Here is a 15,292-nt window from a genome sequence, read left to right as displayed (position 1 = left end):
CAAACTGCAGTCAGCACAAATCACACTAAGCAAATTTACAGCTGGAAAGTCAACCCAAATTACAGTGTGAACAGAGCAAGAGTGCAGCAGTTGTGGCAGTAGGTAATTTGAGGCCAAGGCTATAACCACCCTAACCAGACGCAAACCAGTGGAGCCGGAATTATTTAAAATTTAATGCCACTGAAAGCAGTATGAAGGCCCTAGTGACCGATCCCAATGTCACTTCCAGGATGGCTTGGCATGGGAGAACCTCTGCAGGCTACACTGCAGGTACAGTAGAGAGAATACCACCGAAATAAGCCACACAGAACAGAAATAAGTGGATTTTTATTGTTCAGCCATGTCATAACCATGTTTCTGAAGTAAGCACAGCAGGCTACAACTGTTTCATGAAACTACCTTGAACAGCATTTAAAATAAAAAAAATTAAAAAAGAAAAGTCTGGCCCCCACCCAATTGCGCCCTTTGGAACAATTGTGACACTGAATAGTTTCTATACTCATGTAAGCATAAGAATGCATTTCCCCTTTGATTTTATAAAAAAAAGCTATAGGTACACTTTGAGAGTACATCTGAAATGATTAGTGTTCTACACCATTACGTGATCATTTAGAAACTGGATGGAGCATCACCACTATAAACGTAACACTACGAGACTTAATACAAATTACCGTGAAAAGAAAAAGGACTAAGGCTAGTTTAAAGCAAGCTACATCAGTACCATTATAGAGACTGAAGAGTGATTTTAAAAAATATAAAAACAGGCAAAGGCTAAGTTTTGTAATTCCACCCTTAAGATCCACCTTGTGCATTCTTCCTTTCAGCGTCCGCTCAGAAACATCCTTCTTCGTTGACCTCGTTCGCCAAAAAGGACCAGAACAAAAAGTTTACTTCGACTTGTTCCCATAGGAAACTCAGCTTGTGTTAGTGTGTCAGGCACTTTCCGAGATACTACCCCCACCACCGAGACCTCCGGCAACTCTACAGGCCAAATCACAACGCAGGTTCATTCAGACGAAACAGCTGTGAGAGAAAGGGGGTGGGGGGAGGAACACAGTGTAAGCAGCGGCCCGAATCAGTAGACGTTCTGTGTAAAATGAAGCCTTCATCATTTATACATGCAGGCTGCAGAAAGCAGGTGATCAGCTGTGACATTCTTGAACAGAGGTTACCACTAAAACAAACCCAAATGTAAAGCTTGATAACTAACATCCAGTAATAAAGCCAGTTTCAAAGTACCCAACATGAGCACTTAAGGATGCTTCAACACTTACCTAAAAAGGAGTAGTTATTTACAGGTCAGTATCAAACCAGGCCAGCTGATTGCTGTCGTTTGGGGGCAGGCCATCGATCAGGTCCTGGGCGTGCCCCAGGTCGGGCAACCCGTCAACTGGGTACTCCGGCCCAGGGTGGTGGCTGCCCATGTCGTGGTCCATCATGGGGTCCATGCCCATGGTATCCTGACCGTAGCCAGAGTGGAAAGAGCGGTAGCTGGGATCTAGGGGCAAGAGAGGCGGCTCACGTCAGCACAAGGATGTGGCAAAAGCTGCAGAAACTCAGAGCAAAAATAGGAAAGCAAAAATATTCCTGCCGGCCAGTTAATTCGGTAGATAACTAGGTTTCCAGGGAAGAAGAGACAATACCCTGTTTGCATAATGCAAAAATCATATAGCAGAGTGTGAATTCTGCTTTAACAAGGCGCTGCATACAGTAGACCAGCGGGGACGATGATGCAGGTAGTAACCATAGTAACTGGACAGAGCACATACCATCCTGGCGATAGCCGAGCGGCTCTCCTTGCGCGCTGATGTCCAAGCCGAGATCCCCAGTCTGATGAAGGGAGACAGGTGATGCCATGTGATCCCTGGAAATGTTCACTTGTGGCATACAAGCTAAACAGTACGAGCACAGCAATGGAGGATCATACCTCATTCCAGGTCATGGGCTCTGTCCTGAAGAGGGAGCTGGTGAGCTCCACTGACAGACGCTTCTTGTAATCCTGGGGTTTATCCTCAGACATGCGGAACAGCACAGCGGCTGCATAAGTGGCTGTGGGCGGCGCAGAGGGCATTTAAGTTCATCGGCATTTAGTCCGAATTAAACAGAAGACGGCGCTAAAGGCTGGTGGCACCTACCTACACCCTCGTTCCTGGAGTGGAGCAGCTCCGTTAGGGGGGCGGTGGCACCCTCTGCCTCGATGGCCTCTGCCGCCTCCTTGTCCTGGGCCAGCTCACACAGCACACCGGCTGCTACCCTCTGGATGTTCTCAATGGGCGAGTACAGCAGCTGGAAGGGAGAGGGGACGTGCGCTCACACCTAACACCATAGCCACAAAGAATTAAGACCAGGTGCTCCCTTACCTGGACAAAGAGTGGAATGGTATTGAGGCCTCGGATAACAATCCGATTGTGGACATCACGGGCTAGGATGTGCAGGGCACCAGTGCAGCCCTCAACAATCTCCTCCATCCGCACACCCTCCTGTAGGGGGCAGCATTCATCAGCAACAATCTACTAGATTGCCATATCAAATCTAACTGGCCAAAAATAGATACCAGTATGACATACCAGAAGCTTAGAAAACATGTTAGATTCAGAGCAAAACTAGTAATTATGACCCTAACAACTGGAAGATTGACACTAATTCCTAATCTAGACAGGAAATGTTCAGACAAAGTACGTTTACATGCATGGCTAAGGCGGCGCTACAGGTATAGCTCAACTACGCCATTTAAATCTGACTGCTGTCCTTGTCCCAGTATACATGCATGAGGGGGGAATCGATTTATTGACCAAACTATGCCTGACTCCACTACAATAGGGGGTGATATGGCTCCTATCAGCTTGTTAGTATTGGGCTTTTTCGGTCAAGCTATTCATGTCTGAGGCATAACAACATTAATAGTAATGGATGCGTGGACAGACGAAGTGACAAGCTTTAGGTACAATCGGGTCGGAAGAACAGATACAAGGTCAGGATAGCATGAAGGATTTTGTATAATATACCATGACGGCAGAGCATTGGAATTCTCAAATACTAATGTGATTTTGTTGCGACAGATATTGGGGTATTTATGAAGTAAAAAGGACTCAAATTCCATGAACCCCTCTAGGAGTGATTTAAAGAGCCAGGACGAATATCATCATGATCGTCTGAAAACACATGTAGTGCAAATGCAAACATGCGCGACGCGCCTAGACCAGCTTGGGTCCAATTGAATGCATACATGCAGGAGTTAATTGACTCCCATTCGCATTATCTGGGTATATAGTACGATTTCACTCTAACGCAATTCGATTTTCTTAGTGTGCCGGTAAATGTGCTGAGTGACAATAGAGGGGCTGCACACCACAGAGTGTGAACATCACGGCCATGTTCAGGGTTCTCCAACCTTTAAAAAGTATTGGACACTGGTTAACTGCACTGGAGTTCTTAGCCACGCAAAGATTTAAAGTCCTCGCGCTGAAAGACTTTACAGATGCCAAAAAGGTCAAATTTGTTTGGCCGCAATATCTGGACAAGTAGCCTCCCAAGTCTAGAAATTTACATTGGCAGATTGGGATAGTCCAGTTACCGAAGTCCATTTGGCTTGAAAACACACAATGCGTTTGATCTTTGCCAGTGTGGCGACATGGTTCAGAAACACTCGCCATACTTGCATTTTAAAAAAATCGACAGGGGCGGCGTGACGAAGAGCTAGTAAGAACCTGGCATGTTAAGTGAGGAGCAAATAGGAAGCCTCACCACAAACTGCTGCTGCGTTCCACCCATGGAGGTACGTCTCTGCGTGTCCTGGTGCGCCCTCACGAGCAGCTGCACTAGGCGGGGGATTGCGCCCTGCTCCCGGAGGGGCGCGTGGTTGGCCGGGCACAGCGCCAGGTTACGGATCAGCCCCACAGTTGCCTGTGAAACACCATTGTTGAATGAACTGATCCTGAGGGCTTGACTTCCCATTCCCCCCCATGCCCCCCCCACACACAATCACAAGCTTCACCTTAATGAGCGGCCAATGGGAGGGTGGGTGAAGCAGCTTCACCACCACAGGCAGACCATAGTGCAGCCGCACTGCATTCTGGGCCATCTCTGCATCCTGGTGGCGGCTGGTGAGGTGGCGCAGGGCACAGACGGCAGGCTCCGTGATGTCCTCCCGGTCTCCGGCACGGAGCACGGTGCGCACCAGTGCCTCGATGCCCCCCACTTGACACACCATCATCTTGTTCTTGTAATTGTTGCAAGTGAGGTTGGAGAGGATGCCAGCCGCACACGTCACCACATTGATGTCGTCAGAACCCAGGAGCTGGACCAGCGTCCCCAGCAAACCCTCCATGCCCTCCTGCACCATGAAAGGGAAAGCATCCATTAAACCTGCACTGTAGTTTACTAGGGAAGGTGTTCAAACCACTTAAAGTGGAGGTTTGGCATATCGGGTGAGCTGGAGGGGAACGATGCTTAAAATTGCCTCATATTCACACGAACGGCCTGTCAGCATACTGGGGACTGCGTACCTGCTTGGTTGCAGCGTCGGACAGGTTTCTGAGGGTCCACAGGCAGTTCTGGACCAGACGCTGGCTGGGATCTGTGAGGTGCAGGCCAAGAGCCTGCATGCCACCTGTAAGAGATTGTGTCATCGTCCAGACAGGAGAACAGTGACAATGGGAGTAAGCGTAAAATAGTTCAGGAGCAGTCCAGATACTAGTTTACACTTCAGCAGACAAGCTGGACAGTGCACACTAAGCTGTTTTGTAATGTTTGTAATGTCAACAACCACATAAGCAGAACTGCCCAAGTAGGTTTAAAAATCCCAGGATCTTTAGTTTCAGACCTACCAGCCTCGACGATGGCTGGCTTGTTGCTGGAACAGACTGAAAGCACTTTGAGCACTCTGCTGGTGGTCCACAGCAGTTTCTCATAGGTGTAGGTTCGCATGATGTTGACAAGGGCCTGAGGGCCACCGCTGGCCAGGATGATGAGCTAGAGGACGACAGCACGAAGATCACCCATAAACCACACCGTTTGATGCATTACGCGTTAAGCTGACAGCACTCTGCTCTCCACGGGTGCTCTGGCGAGTCCTCTACCTTACTCTCCTGGTTCCCATATGCCAGGATCTGGAGGCAGTCGGTGGTGATGGCGAGGAACTTGACATTCGTCTTGTTGAGCAGTGCCACCATCTTCTGCAGGCCCCCAGCCAAGCGCACTGCCATTTTTGCTCCCTCTTGATGCAGCAGGAGGTTGTGAAGCGTTGTGATGGCATAGAACAGGACAGAGTCCACAGGGGACCTGAAACATACAGCATCGCTCAATGTGAGAAGCCAGCGGCTGTGGCAAGCACCGACAGCCACATACTCCATTAGAGGGTCTGAAGCGCTGCCACCTAACAGACCTAAGTGGGGGAAACTGCTAGAACTTTCTGGACAAACTATGCATCACATCCCCAGAAATCCACTTAACAATATAATCGCCCCATTTTACACCAACCTGAGAGATATGTGGCTGTCCCATCATGCCTGCAGCAAGCAATTCGCCCAAATAATTATGCTACTTTGAGGAGGTGGGCAGTCACTTTGCTTGCCTGCACAACGGAAAAGGCCGCTCCTCACACTGCAGGCTCTGATTAAAGCCGACCACCCAAGGTACTACTCCATCTACCCATGACCTTGCCACTGGCAAATGCAAAACGACTCACCCCAGCATCTTGACGAGGGCCGGGATGCCCCCAGACTTAAAGATGGCGAGCAGGCCCTCCCTGTGGTGCGACAGGTTGTGCAGGGTGCCGGCGGTGCAGCGTGCCGTCTCTACGTCTCCTGTGTTCTGCATGGTGCGCACGATGGCCGACACCATCTGGGGCGAGCGCATGATGGCGTGCCGGGAGGCCTCCTTCTTTGAGAGCTGGTGCACCATCACCGCCGCCTTGTTCACCACCACCTGTGGGCAGATTGTCATGTCAGGCAAGGAAGGCTGAGGGTACGTTTACTAGGTGGGTTTAAGGAGGTTCAATGCCGAATCTACCTGGTCCTCGTCATTCAGCAGCTTGGTGAGCTCTGGGATGGCACGGGTGGCCAGCTCGGCATCGTCCTGGTAGTTGATCAGGTTGACCACGGCATGCTTGAGCATCTGCGAGGGCTCGGCCAGCCGCTGTACGTTGGTGGGGTGAGCGCTGTCGAACTGTGTGGATGGGATTTGCATGCCCTCATCCAGGGTCTCGGGAAACATGGCCGCACGGACCCTCTGAGCCCGCGTCATGGCATACTGCCCGTCAAGGTCTAGGGAGAATAACAGCAGAGGTTCATTTTACTCACAAATCGGACAACTGAAGGATCTGCTCCTTTGCCTATACAGCAAGCCTTCATGTTAACCAAAAGCCTCCCTGGATAGTCACAGTGCCTGAAAGGCAGCAAAGGCACTCACCAGTCACCTGGTCCGGCTGGAAAGGCTGGGAGAAACCTTCCTCCCACCCATACAAAACCTGGTTGTCCACATCATCCTCCTCTGGGTTTCCCTTGCCACTCAGAGAAGGTGCTGTAGTGGTGGCCCCAGAGTGGATTCCGGAGTCCAGGTACGACTGCTGCCAGTGGTTGACAGCTGCTTTGCGGTCTGGCTCCATGGCCATGTCTAGTTCCATCAGGTCAGCTGTGGAGGCACATCAGGATGCATTAAATAACCAATACAAGTTGAGGGACTTAAAAACTGCTGTGCAGGTAAGAATTAGACTAGAATCTTACCCTGGGTGGCCATGTTGCTTTCTGAACCCTCCACCTGCACCACTGCCTAGTCTGCAAATACAGAAAATTCATTCACACACCTGCTGCATTTGCACTGTTCACTTCTACAGGTATGGGTCATTCCAGGTAATTCCTGGTTCAAAAATTCACTGCCTCGGAGCTTCTTGCCACACCAAAGGACCTGACGGTCCCTCTTGCAGTCCATTACTCCACCAATAGGCAGGTGGTTTTTTAATAAAAGTCCTGGAACCTGGTTCCGGTTTAGAAGTGCCTGTGCTGTCTCGGTCGGGAACTATTGCAGCTTCTGGCCACTTTCACGCCACAACAGGAGCTGGAACCTTTATGCTAAATAAGCACTGGAAACTCAAAAGGCTTGCAGATTAAAGTTCAAAATAATTCAAACCTACACCGCCAACAAAAAACAATTGAGGATCAATAAGTCATTTTGTTATTTGTCAGTCACTGGGAGAATCGATTGCGATCAAACAGGTCATGGCCTTTTATTTTAATGACCTGCAACATGTCGAGGATTCTTATTAAATCTGATCAGCAGGTTGATCTTTTGTTTTCCACAGAATAAAAAGAATTTAAAAAAGTAAGTGCTGGTACGTTTCACCTCCGGTAGACAAAAGTATATTGGTTAGCGATCTAATCCTCCAATGCAAAAATATAGGGACACAAGCAAACTTTTCCTTTTCTGCATAACTTCTAAGTTAGACCTAGCTGATTGGTCCTAAAAAGGGTCCTAGAACTGCCTCAGAGGAACAATTGGGAGTGGCTGTGGAGTGAAGATGACAAGCCCCTGGATCCAGAAAAGTTTCGATGGCGTGAAAGTGCCTCAGTCACATTAACCCACCCCCCCCACAACCATCAAGGCCTAATGAGCCTATTATTCAGAACAAACAGGTCTAACTTTATGCAAGACACTGCTGGCTTGTTTCAGACCAATATCCAAATGCACACTGAAGAACTGGTGTGACTGCAAAACAAAGAACAGGGTTCAGAACAAACAGAACCCCTTACATGCTAGCTTCAGAAAGCATGCTTTATGGGGATTCAGTATTTCCTTACAAGAGAATTCTGACCGCTGTCAGATAAGCTGGCACTGAGTACAGCCCAAGGTGCATAGCTACAGAAGTACGTTTCCCATATCACCTGACTGCTCCAAACATCTACTGCTAAGGGAGACGGACCACTGTGCCAAACCAAGGGTATTTGGCCTGCCAAAGTGTACTGAAGGGGAACGAGCAGCTAATTTCCCATGAGTGCTACTGGGAGTTATGGTTTTCATGATCAAAAATGACTTTGGGGTGGGAAGTTAAGCAGTTACTTCTTAAGCAACCCCCTGGGAGGTGGGAAGATTTGGCAAGGATGCCATAGAAGTGAGGCCAACCAAAGAAATTGACAAGCAGCAAGAGTAAAAATTCAAGATTCCACACACTGAAAATATGAAAATTTTAAATCTTTTGGTTTCAACTCTTTCCAATTACATACAAGCTTAAAACACGTGCAGTATTCCAGTTAAACAGCCTCCAACTCCAATGGTTGCCTGTTCAAATCCCCAAGGGCAACCTGCTGAAATACAAGGTCAACTTAGCATCTATGTGAATTACAATGAGGAAGTAGACATTTTTGACCATGCCTAAAGCTTAGTTCCATGAAGTTTATTAAAGTAAGCCATGCCACAAAAGGAAGAGGCTTGAATTCCATCAACATTTGGGTTAAAAAGCCAAAATCTACATCTTCTGCATTTTGGTATTAGATGCATTTCAACTGAAGCTACCAGTTCAGAGCAGCCCGACTCAGCCAGGCTGTGCTTTGTGGAAGGTCGTGGAGCTGCCAGACATTCCGGGGTACAATGTTATAAATGGAACGCCATCTAGGTGTTTGTAAACCCTGCTGTGAAAAGCAGTACTCAGGAACCGAACTACAGCATTTTGACTGAGACCACTGCTGTTCTGACAGATTATCCTTAGTTTCGAGAACTTGAAAGACCCTTGAAATCAGCAATAGCTGCAGCATGCTGGAGGAACAGAAAAACACGCAGCTGCTGACGATCACGATAAATAGTGGAACTTAAGCTGCTAGAAAGATGAAAGGACTGGCGATACGCAAAGTACTACAGTAAAGCTGACCCAGAAAGCTACATCTGGTGCTGGGGTACAGCAGCCAGCAATTTCAAACCTCAGCACACTGTAAAAGAGGAGGAAGGGTGGGGCTGTTTAAACCACACCCATAGCACTCAGATTCCACAACGGTGAAGATAGAGTACAAATGAAACCAGGAAAAGGCTATTGAAACACCACCTGTTTAGGCAGCAAAGACTGACAGCTGGTTTTGGTTGCATGGTTATTAACTGTTGCAGGAATCACTCCCTGGTACTCTGGATATATATAAAAAAAAAAAAAGAAACTGCCCAGAGCTTATTTTAGTCCAACCACAACTTGAGCACAACCCATTCATACAGATTCAGCTGAGGGCCAGAAAAATCTTGCCAATCTTGGCCACAGAGCAGGGTTATTATTGTTAACTGAAACTATAAAAAAAAATATTTTTGTAAACTGAAGACAAAAATAAAACTTAATGCCAATGATGCACCGATTGGCTGACAAAAAATATTTGGGTTTTGGCTTAATCAATGCTGACAAGTAATTGCCCATTCTAAATATGGCTAATCTTATGAGCCAATCTTTTGTCCAAAGCCAGGCAAGACAAATAGCACATTACAAACATGTCAATAGGTATAAATGCAGCTACGCTGAGCATGGAAAGTCCTCCCAGTTTACAAGTGCACTACTTATTAGTGTTTGCCGGTTTGTTGTCATAAGAAGCCTGCTACAGTACAACAAAAAGAGCAACGTGAAACAATTTCAGCCTGCATAACATTCGTTGCATTGCCAATACATCTCCCTTTGTCAATTACCCATCTCAGCTGCATGTAATTTGCTGGCTAGTTCTTGGGCTACACTTAAACCTGGGTTTTCACCAAGTGAGCTACCTATCTTCATATACCCTTCATATAGACTGCTAAAAATATTGTACTCATGTTACACAGTACGCACACAATCCATAGACGGGTCGGCTATGCTACCAAGTAGTAAGTGCAACATGGCCGATGCACTGGTACCAAAAAGATCCTATTTTGACTGCGGAAATGGTTTGTATCTGCGAAATGGACTGCTGGCATACCAAACACAGAATATCAGTCGCAGCATCTCCCACACATTCTGAAGTAAACAAAAGCAAATATTTTAGACACAAAATGAATTAAGATTTAGAATTTATCCATTACTTCGGCATGCATTATAAACTTTCAGTTCTAAAGTGTGCAGTAATTGACCAATGTGATAAATGTTCACTTACAGAAAACTTATGAAACTTTAGCACTTTCCATTACCGTTTAATAGCACATAGCTAGCATAATGATTTGCTTTTCTTTACCATTAATAAGTGGAATACATTTCACCTCTTCAGTTGGAAGCATAGTTGTCCAAAATGCCTTGACATGCATATAAAGATTTTTGCAATTCTATGGGTGTCAACTTTGAAGAGTTTGGGGAAGGGCCTTTATACACACACACACACACAGATTAAAGACTGGCTTTCAAATGAAAATGGACACCAGGAAACACTGGGTCCAGGACACCTTCTCACTGACCCTTTTCTGATCCCAAGCTTCTCACTTATACATCGCTTTTATATGTTTATCAGGTTAATAATCACATCAAAAGCAACCATAGTGCAGACATTACCAGGGACGTGTCACTAATGAGTCCAGGTCCAACCCAGTCTGCTCCCCAGCAAATTATAATAGTTCATCCTCACCTTTACTATGGCACAATCACAGTGACAAAATTAAGCTTCAGCTAAGGTCACAGCTGGGAAAGCTTAGTTTAAGAGAAATACCTTACACCACAGTAAGAATGCACGCTCAGTCAGTAAAGATGCCTGGAAAAGGCTGAGGACAAAACAGCTCGTGTTCATTTCAGATGTAAAATTTTAGCGCTGTGGCAATGCTTTCTTACAGCGTTCAACATTTACAGTACTTAGTCGCGAGTCGGGCCCCGCCTTACACTCATCTAGCAAAAAAACAGGTATGTATTATATGGATAATGCTGCAGTCCCAACTAGTTACTGGGTACAAAAGCTTTGGGAAGTCATCTCCCCATCAACAGAGACCAAATACCAGCGATCATAACTTTGTTTAAACTGTAAACATGTCCTTTATATTACCCTGACTTGGATGGATGTTAAGGAATGAGTAAGGCTGCCAGTAAATGAACTGCAGCTGGGGCTCCCAAGTCTCTAAGATGGGATCACAAGTCTCTAAAATGCACATTTGCTAAACAGAACAGTCAGTCATTGTCTTAACAAAACAGAATAAAAATTTGGAAGATTCGAAGTTAAATAAGACATATGCAAATCAATTTTAAAAATTCAATTTTAAACAAGCTCAATTACCAGTTTAAGTACTGTATTTAAGTGAACATGGCAATTAAGAAAATGTACACGTTTCATTCCCAGAAGCACGGGTCATACTGTTCACAGTATGAATCAGATCATGTAAACATTTAGAACACACCAGTGCATTCATAAGCTTAGAGCATGACAGCATCCAAAAAGCAGCATAACACTTAAGAGCTCAAACAGTGCAAGTTAGCAGTTGAGGTGGAACCACAGGTACATGTGACTAATAATTAAATATCTCTGCAAGTAGTTTAATATCAGATTTTACTGCTCAAAACCCTGCACATCCATGACAGCAGGCATGCAACATCCCTAAGAAAGCATAGGAGAGGGCTATTCAAATCACGGTCCAAGCATTACTGATTTTTCCAACCTTCCTTTATCCATGAGCTGGGTGCGAAGCCTCTGTGCCCATCAGAAATCAGTAATTAAACTGCCTAGGAGAACTGAAAACAAGGCCTGTGCTGTACAAGAAATGAGCCCAGAGCGGGGTGTCCAGCATAAATCCACAACATGTAGTTTATTACAACAGTTATAATGCCTCTAACCTAACATGACAATGGCATGCATTATAAAACGGAAAAAAGAAAAAAGCTTTGATACCAGGAATTAAACAGCATTATACTAAGCACAGCTAGAGAAAAGTACAGAGCGATCAAAACATCTGAGAACCAAACCATCTCAACCACAGTAGACTTGACACATATCCATGGCATGCAAAACAGATTAAGGAATTCATACTTCCACCATCTTGAGTTTAGCATGTACAAGCCATGTCAGAACAGCAAATTCTGTTCTCACCGAGTTCAAAAACAGTCTGCACATAACCTTTACTACCTTGGATTAAAACTTAAAGCCAAAACCACTGCTGAAAAGCAGCCAAATAGTCACTGTAGACTCTTTGTGAAGCACCTCCGCACTAAAATGGACGCAACACTGCACACGCATACTACCTTCCCCGGGCTGGGAAAATGAATGCCAAAAACATTAAGTCATACTGTTGTACAATTTACACACCACACCACATTTCATGATCAGAAAAATGACAGATTCCCTGAACTAGCTCCCTCTCACCTGCTGTCCTTATAGTAAATCTATACTAAAACTACACAAGCCATTAAGCCCCTAGTTTTAGGAATCAACCAAATATAGTTCCCATAACCAGTACTATTACCTCAGGCAGAGTCGTAAAACCACAATGCAGCAAAAGTGGCTATCAGAGCCACGGTTCTAAAAAAACCACCGCGGGCAGGGACTGGATCAGTCACAGTAGGCTATACATTTCCAGACACCCGGCTGCACCTCCCTCTTACACATGGAAGTAATCTGGTAAGTGGAGCTTCAAAGGAAGACTAACCCCCTCCACAAACCACTAAAAATCGCACACAGAGCTCTTGAGTGCGTCCACTATGCGAGCACACAATCAGCACATTGATAGAAAAATCACTGCAGCATATAAGTATTTGCATCAGGCGAAGGACAGATTAACGGGGAGGCAAATTAGTGAAATGAACAGGCCATTCCCAAAAATTCAACCCCCTGAAGATTTGCAGGCCAAAGCCTCATGGCTGAATTCCACTTAAAAGTGGACTTAAAAGTGAAAAACACCTTTTGAAAAAGTACCTATTTTAACTAAAGTAAGATACACCAAGACATTCCAGTGGCCATTTAAAAAAAACTGATGACCAGTATTGCCACAAACACAACTTTTGCCCCTTCTACAGGGGAAATCCACAGCAATTACAGCTGGCTCTCTTGTTGTGTCTGTGGAATTAAAGGGGCAAAAAATTTCAGCAGGTCACACCTACACATTACTGAATACGCCCAGCACCGGCGACGCTGAAGGGCAGGATACTCCCAAGATGCGTATCCTAGGGTCACTGAAATGCCCAGCCACGCCACAAACGTATAACGCTGCGTTATAAACACTGAAACCATGTTTCGGCCAAATTTTCTATTCTGGCAATTAAGCATCGTGTCAAGCATTAAGATACAGTCAGGTTGTCGAAATAAACCTATTCGTTAAAGTTTCACCCCTGACTGGCCCACAGTAGAAGAAAAAACATTGTGGGGAGGGTATTTCCAGAGCAGACCAACTAACACCCCACTCACTCCCCAGAAAAACTAACCAGGGCTTCAGCTGAGATCAAAGCCGTCCCCACCCCCACAGCCCCAGCCCGATCCCGCAGTTTCAGCTTTCAAAGCACAGATCCACCAAAAGCGCCGCAAACACTCGTATTTCAGTCCGGGCTCCTCCTCGCCTTCTTTCCCAAACACACACCGGCCCCGAGGCCCGTCTTTGTTTGGGGCGAAACCGACGGTGAGCTCGCTTAGCTCGGGACAACCAAAACGTCGTCTGAACACACCGTCCGGGAGGGGACAGACTGGGTCGCAGTGTAATAGCTCGACCCGATCCAACAAGTTTGGCGAAGTGCACAAATACACAAGTTAACTCGCTGTGTGTGTGTGTGTGTGTGTGTGTGTGTGTGTGTGTGTGTGTGTGTGTGTGTGTGTGATGGGGGGGGGGGGGGGGGAGCAGCACGGAAACCCGAACACTAACTGAACACCGAAAGCACATTTAGTTTGCGGTAAATGTCCGGCCATTACCGGAGTATTAACCAGACATTTCAGCTCTTACGCCAGTCCCCGGGACTAAAGGTGAAGTAACCAAAAAACTTCACCTCGACGATGCCACAGAAGACTAGTTAGTGGAACGTCCTCAAAGTCAAAGTAAGCCTGGTCGGGGAAAGGCGGGCGGCTCCGCGTGTTTAGATCGACGAACTCCTTAATAGATCACTCTCAGCACGGATATACTCATTTTATTCACAAAAGACAACACCTATGCAAAAAGTTAAGGCGAAAACTAGCACAATTTTCAAGAAAATTAGTCCCCGCGGCAGGCAAGCTCGCGAGTTGCTACGCCAAAAATACCGGAGGTAATTTCAAGCAGTTAACTTTAAGCAAAAACGGTACAACGGAGCGGCTATCGGAGCCTACCTGACCGTTAAATCGGCGTATCCGTCCTCTTCCCTTTGGTGGCCTACAAGCGGCGGTCAGTGATCACGACAGAGTCTCGGGAAGCGCCGCGTAAGACGCTAAGCTAGGCTAAGCTAACGGAAGAAGCGTCCCCGAAAGGCACGAACGGAGCCGCAGCAGCTCGCTCGTGCACACGAGTATTCGACAGCTCCGCCACACAGGAAACGGGCTCTCAAAATGGCGCCGGCGAGAGAGAGCTCTTATACCAAGTATGCGGGAGCGTATCCTTCCGCGGCCGACGAAAAGGGGAGGAGTGGGAGGGGGCAAATGTTGACTGAGATTATGAGAGGAAAAAATATATCATGTTTTTATTAAAATGACTACAAACAATCGTAAGGTGCAGTACGAACGTTCATTCGTGTATGGTGCATAAATGGCAAAGGCGGGGAAAAGGGATCATGGTGCAGCAGTTAAAGTGCATTGTACGCGCAGGGATATGCTGAGACATTGGGGGTGGCCTTCCTTTGGTCAGAAACGTACAGTGTGTGAGACGGATGCTGGGTCCGTGGATAGCGCTCGGAGTTGGGGGATATTTCACTGTATCCCAAAACCGGAATCATGAAATATTGCACAAATGAGCACTTACTAGAAAACTTTGGCATCTGATTTTGAAAATGATTTCAATGGTTTCACCAATCAAATAGTGAAGTTTCACGTGCTGCCTGCCTCGTTGCATTCTTAGTCGTTTAACCTTCAAGAGTCTTGACATTTTGAACTTTATTTTATTATCATATACTGAAAAATTCATGTAGGTAGGACAATGCTTATTTTAAAATTAGTATTACATTGGGAGTTTTTCTATAACCATTATTGGGATTTCACGAATATGATTTAATTTGATATGATTTGAGAAAATTCCATATGCATTCAAAATTTTATTTAAATGAGTTATAGAAGCTAAATAATTCATTACGAATTAGGGTGACCTTTGGAAAGAGACACTGTCGACATAATCTAATTTCCAATTTTAAAAATTACCTGCCGAACGAATGCTTGTTGTAAACAGTGACGTGTCCACGAAATCCCTACAGCCACTGAAGAAAAATACCTGTGTGTGTATGCATGTA

General features: G+C 46.0%; 1 protein-coding gene across 1 annotated transcript; it reads right to left on the bottom strand.

The window, feature by feature from the left end:
* Window positions 1-310: 310 nt before the first annotated feature.
* Window positions 311-14,415, bottom strand: LOC125719051 (catenin beta-1-like). The gene is made up of 16 exons (XM_048993487.1): window positions 14,187-14,415; window positions 6,723-6,773; window positions 6,409-6,630; window positions 6,010-6,263; window positions 5,687-5,925; window positions 5,079-5,280; window positions 4,827-4,971; window positions 4,506-4,609; window positions 3,995-4,333; window positions 3,745-3,903; window positions 2,361-2,480; window positions 2,136-2,286; window positions 1,928-2,049; window positions 1,770-1,830; window positions 1,275-1,498; window positions 311-1,023 (listed from the first exon to the last, which is right to left on the bottom strand). The coding sequence occupies exons 2-15, from the start codon at window positions 6,733-6,735 to the stop codon at window positions 1,293-1,295; spliced, it is 2,337 nt and encodes a 778-aa protein (XP_048849444.1). The 5' UTR covers window positions 6,736-6,773; window positions 14,187-14,415; the 3' UTR covers window positions 311-1,023; window positions 1,275-1,292.
* Between the last annotated feature and the right edge of the window lie 877 nt (window positions 14,416-15,292).

This window comes from Brienomyrus brachyistius, chromosome 23 (assembly GCF_023856365.1).
Source record: "Brienomyrus brachyistius isolate T26 chromosome 23, BBRACH_0.4, whole genome shotgun sequence".
NCBI lineage: Eukaryota > Metazoa > Chordata > Actinopteri > Osteoglossiformes > Mormyridae > Brienomyrus > Brienomyrus brachyistius.
Note: the sequence above shows the minus strand (reverse complement) of the source record. Positions and strands in the feature narration are given on the sequence as shown.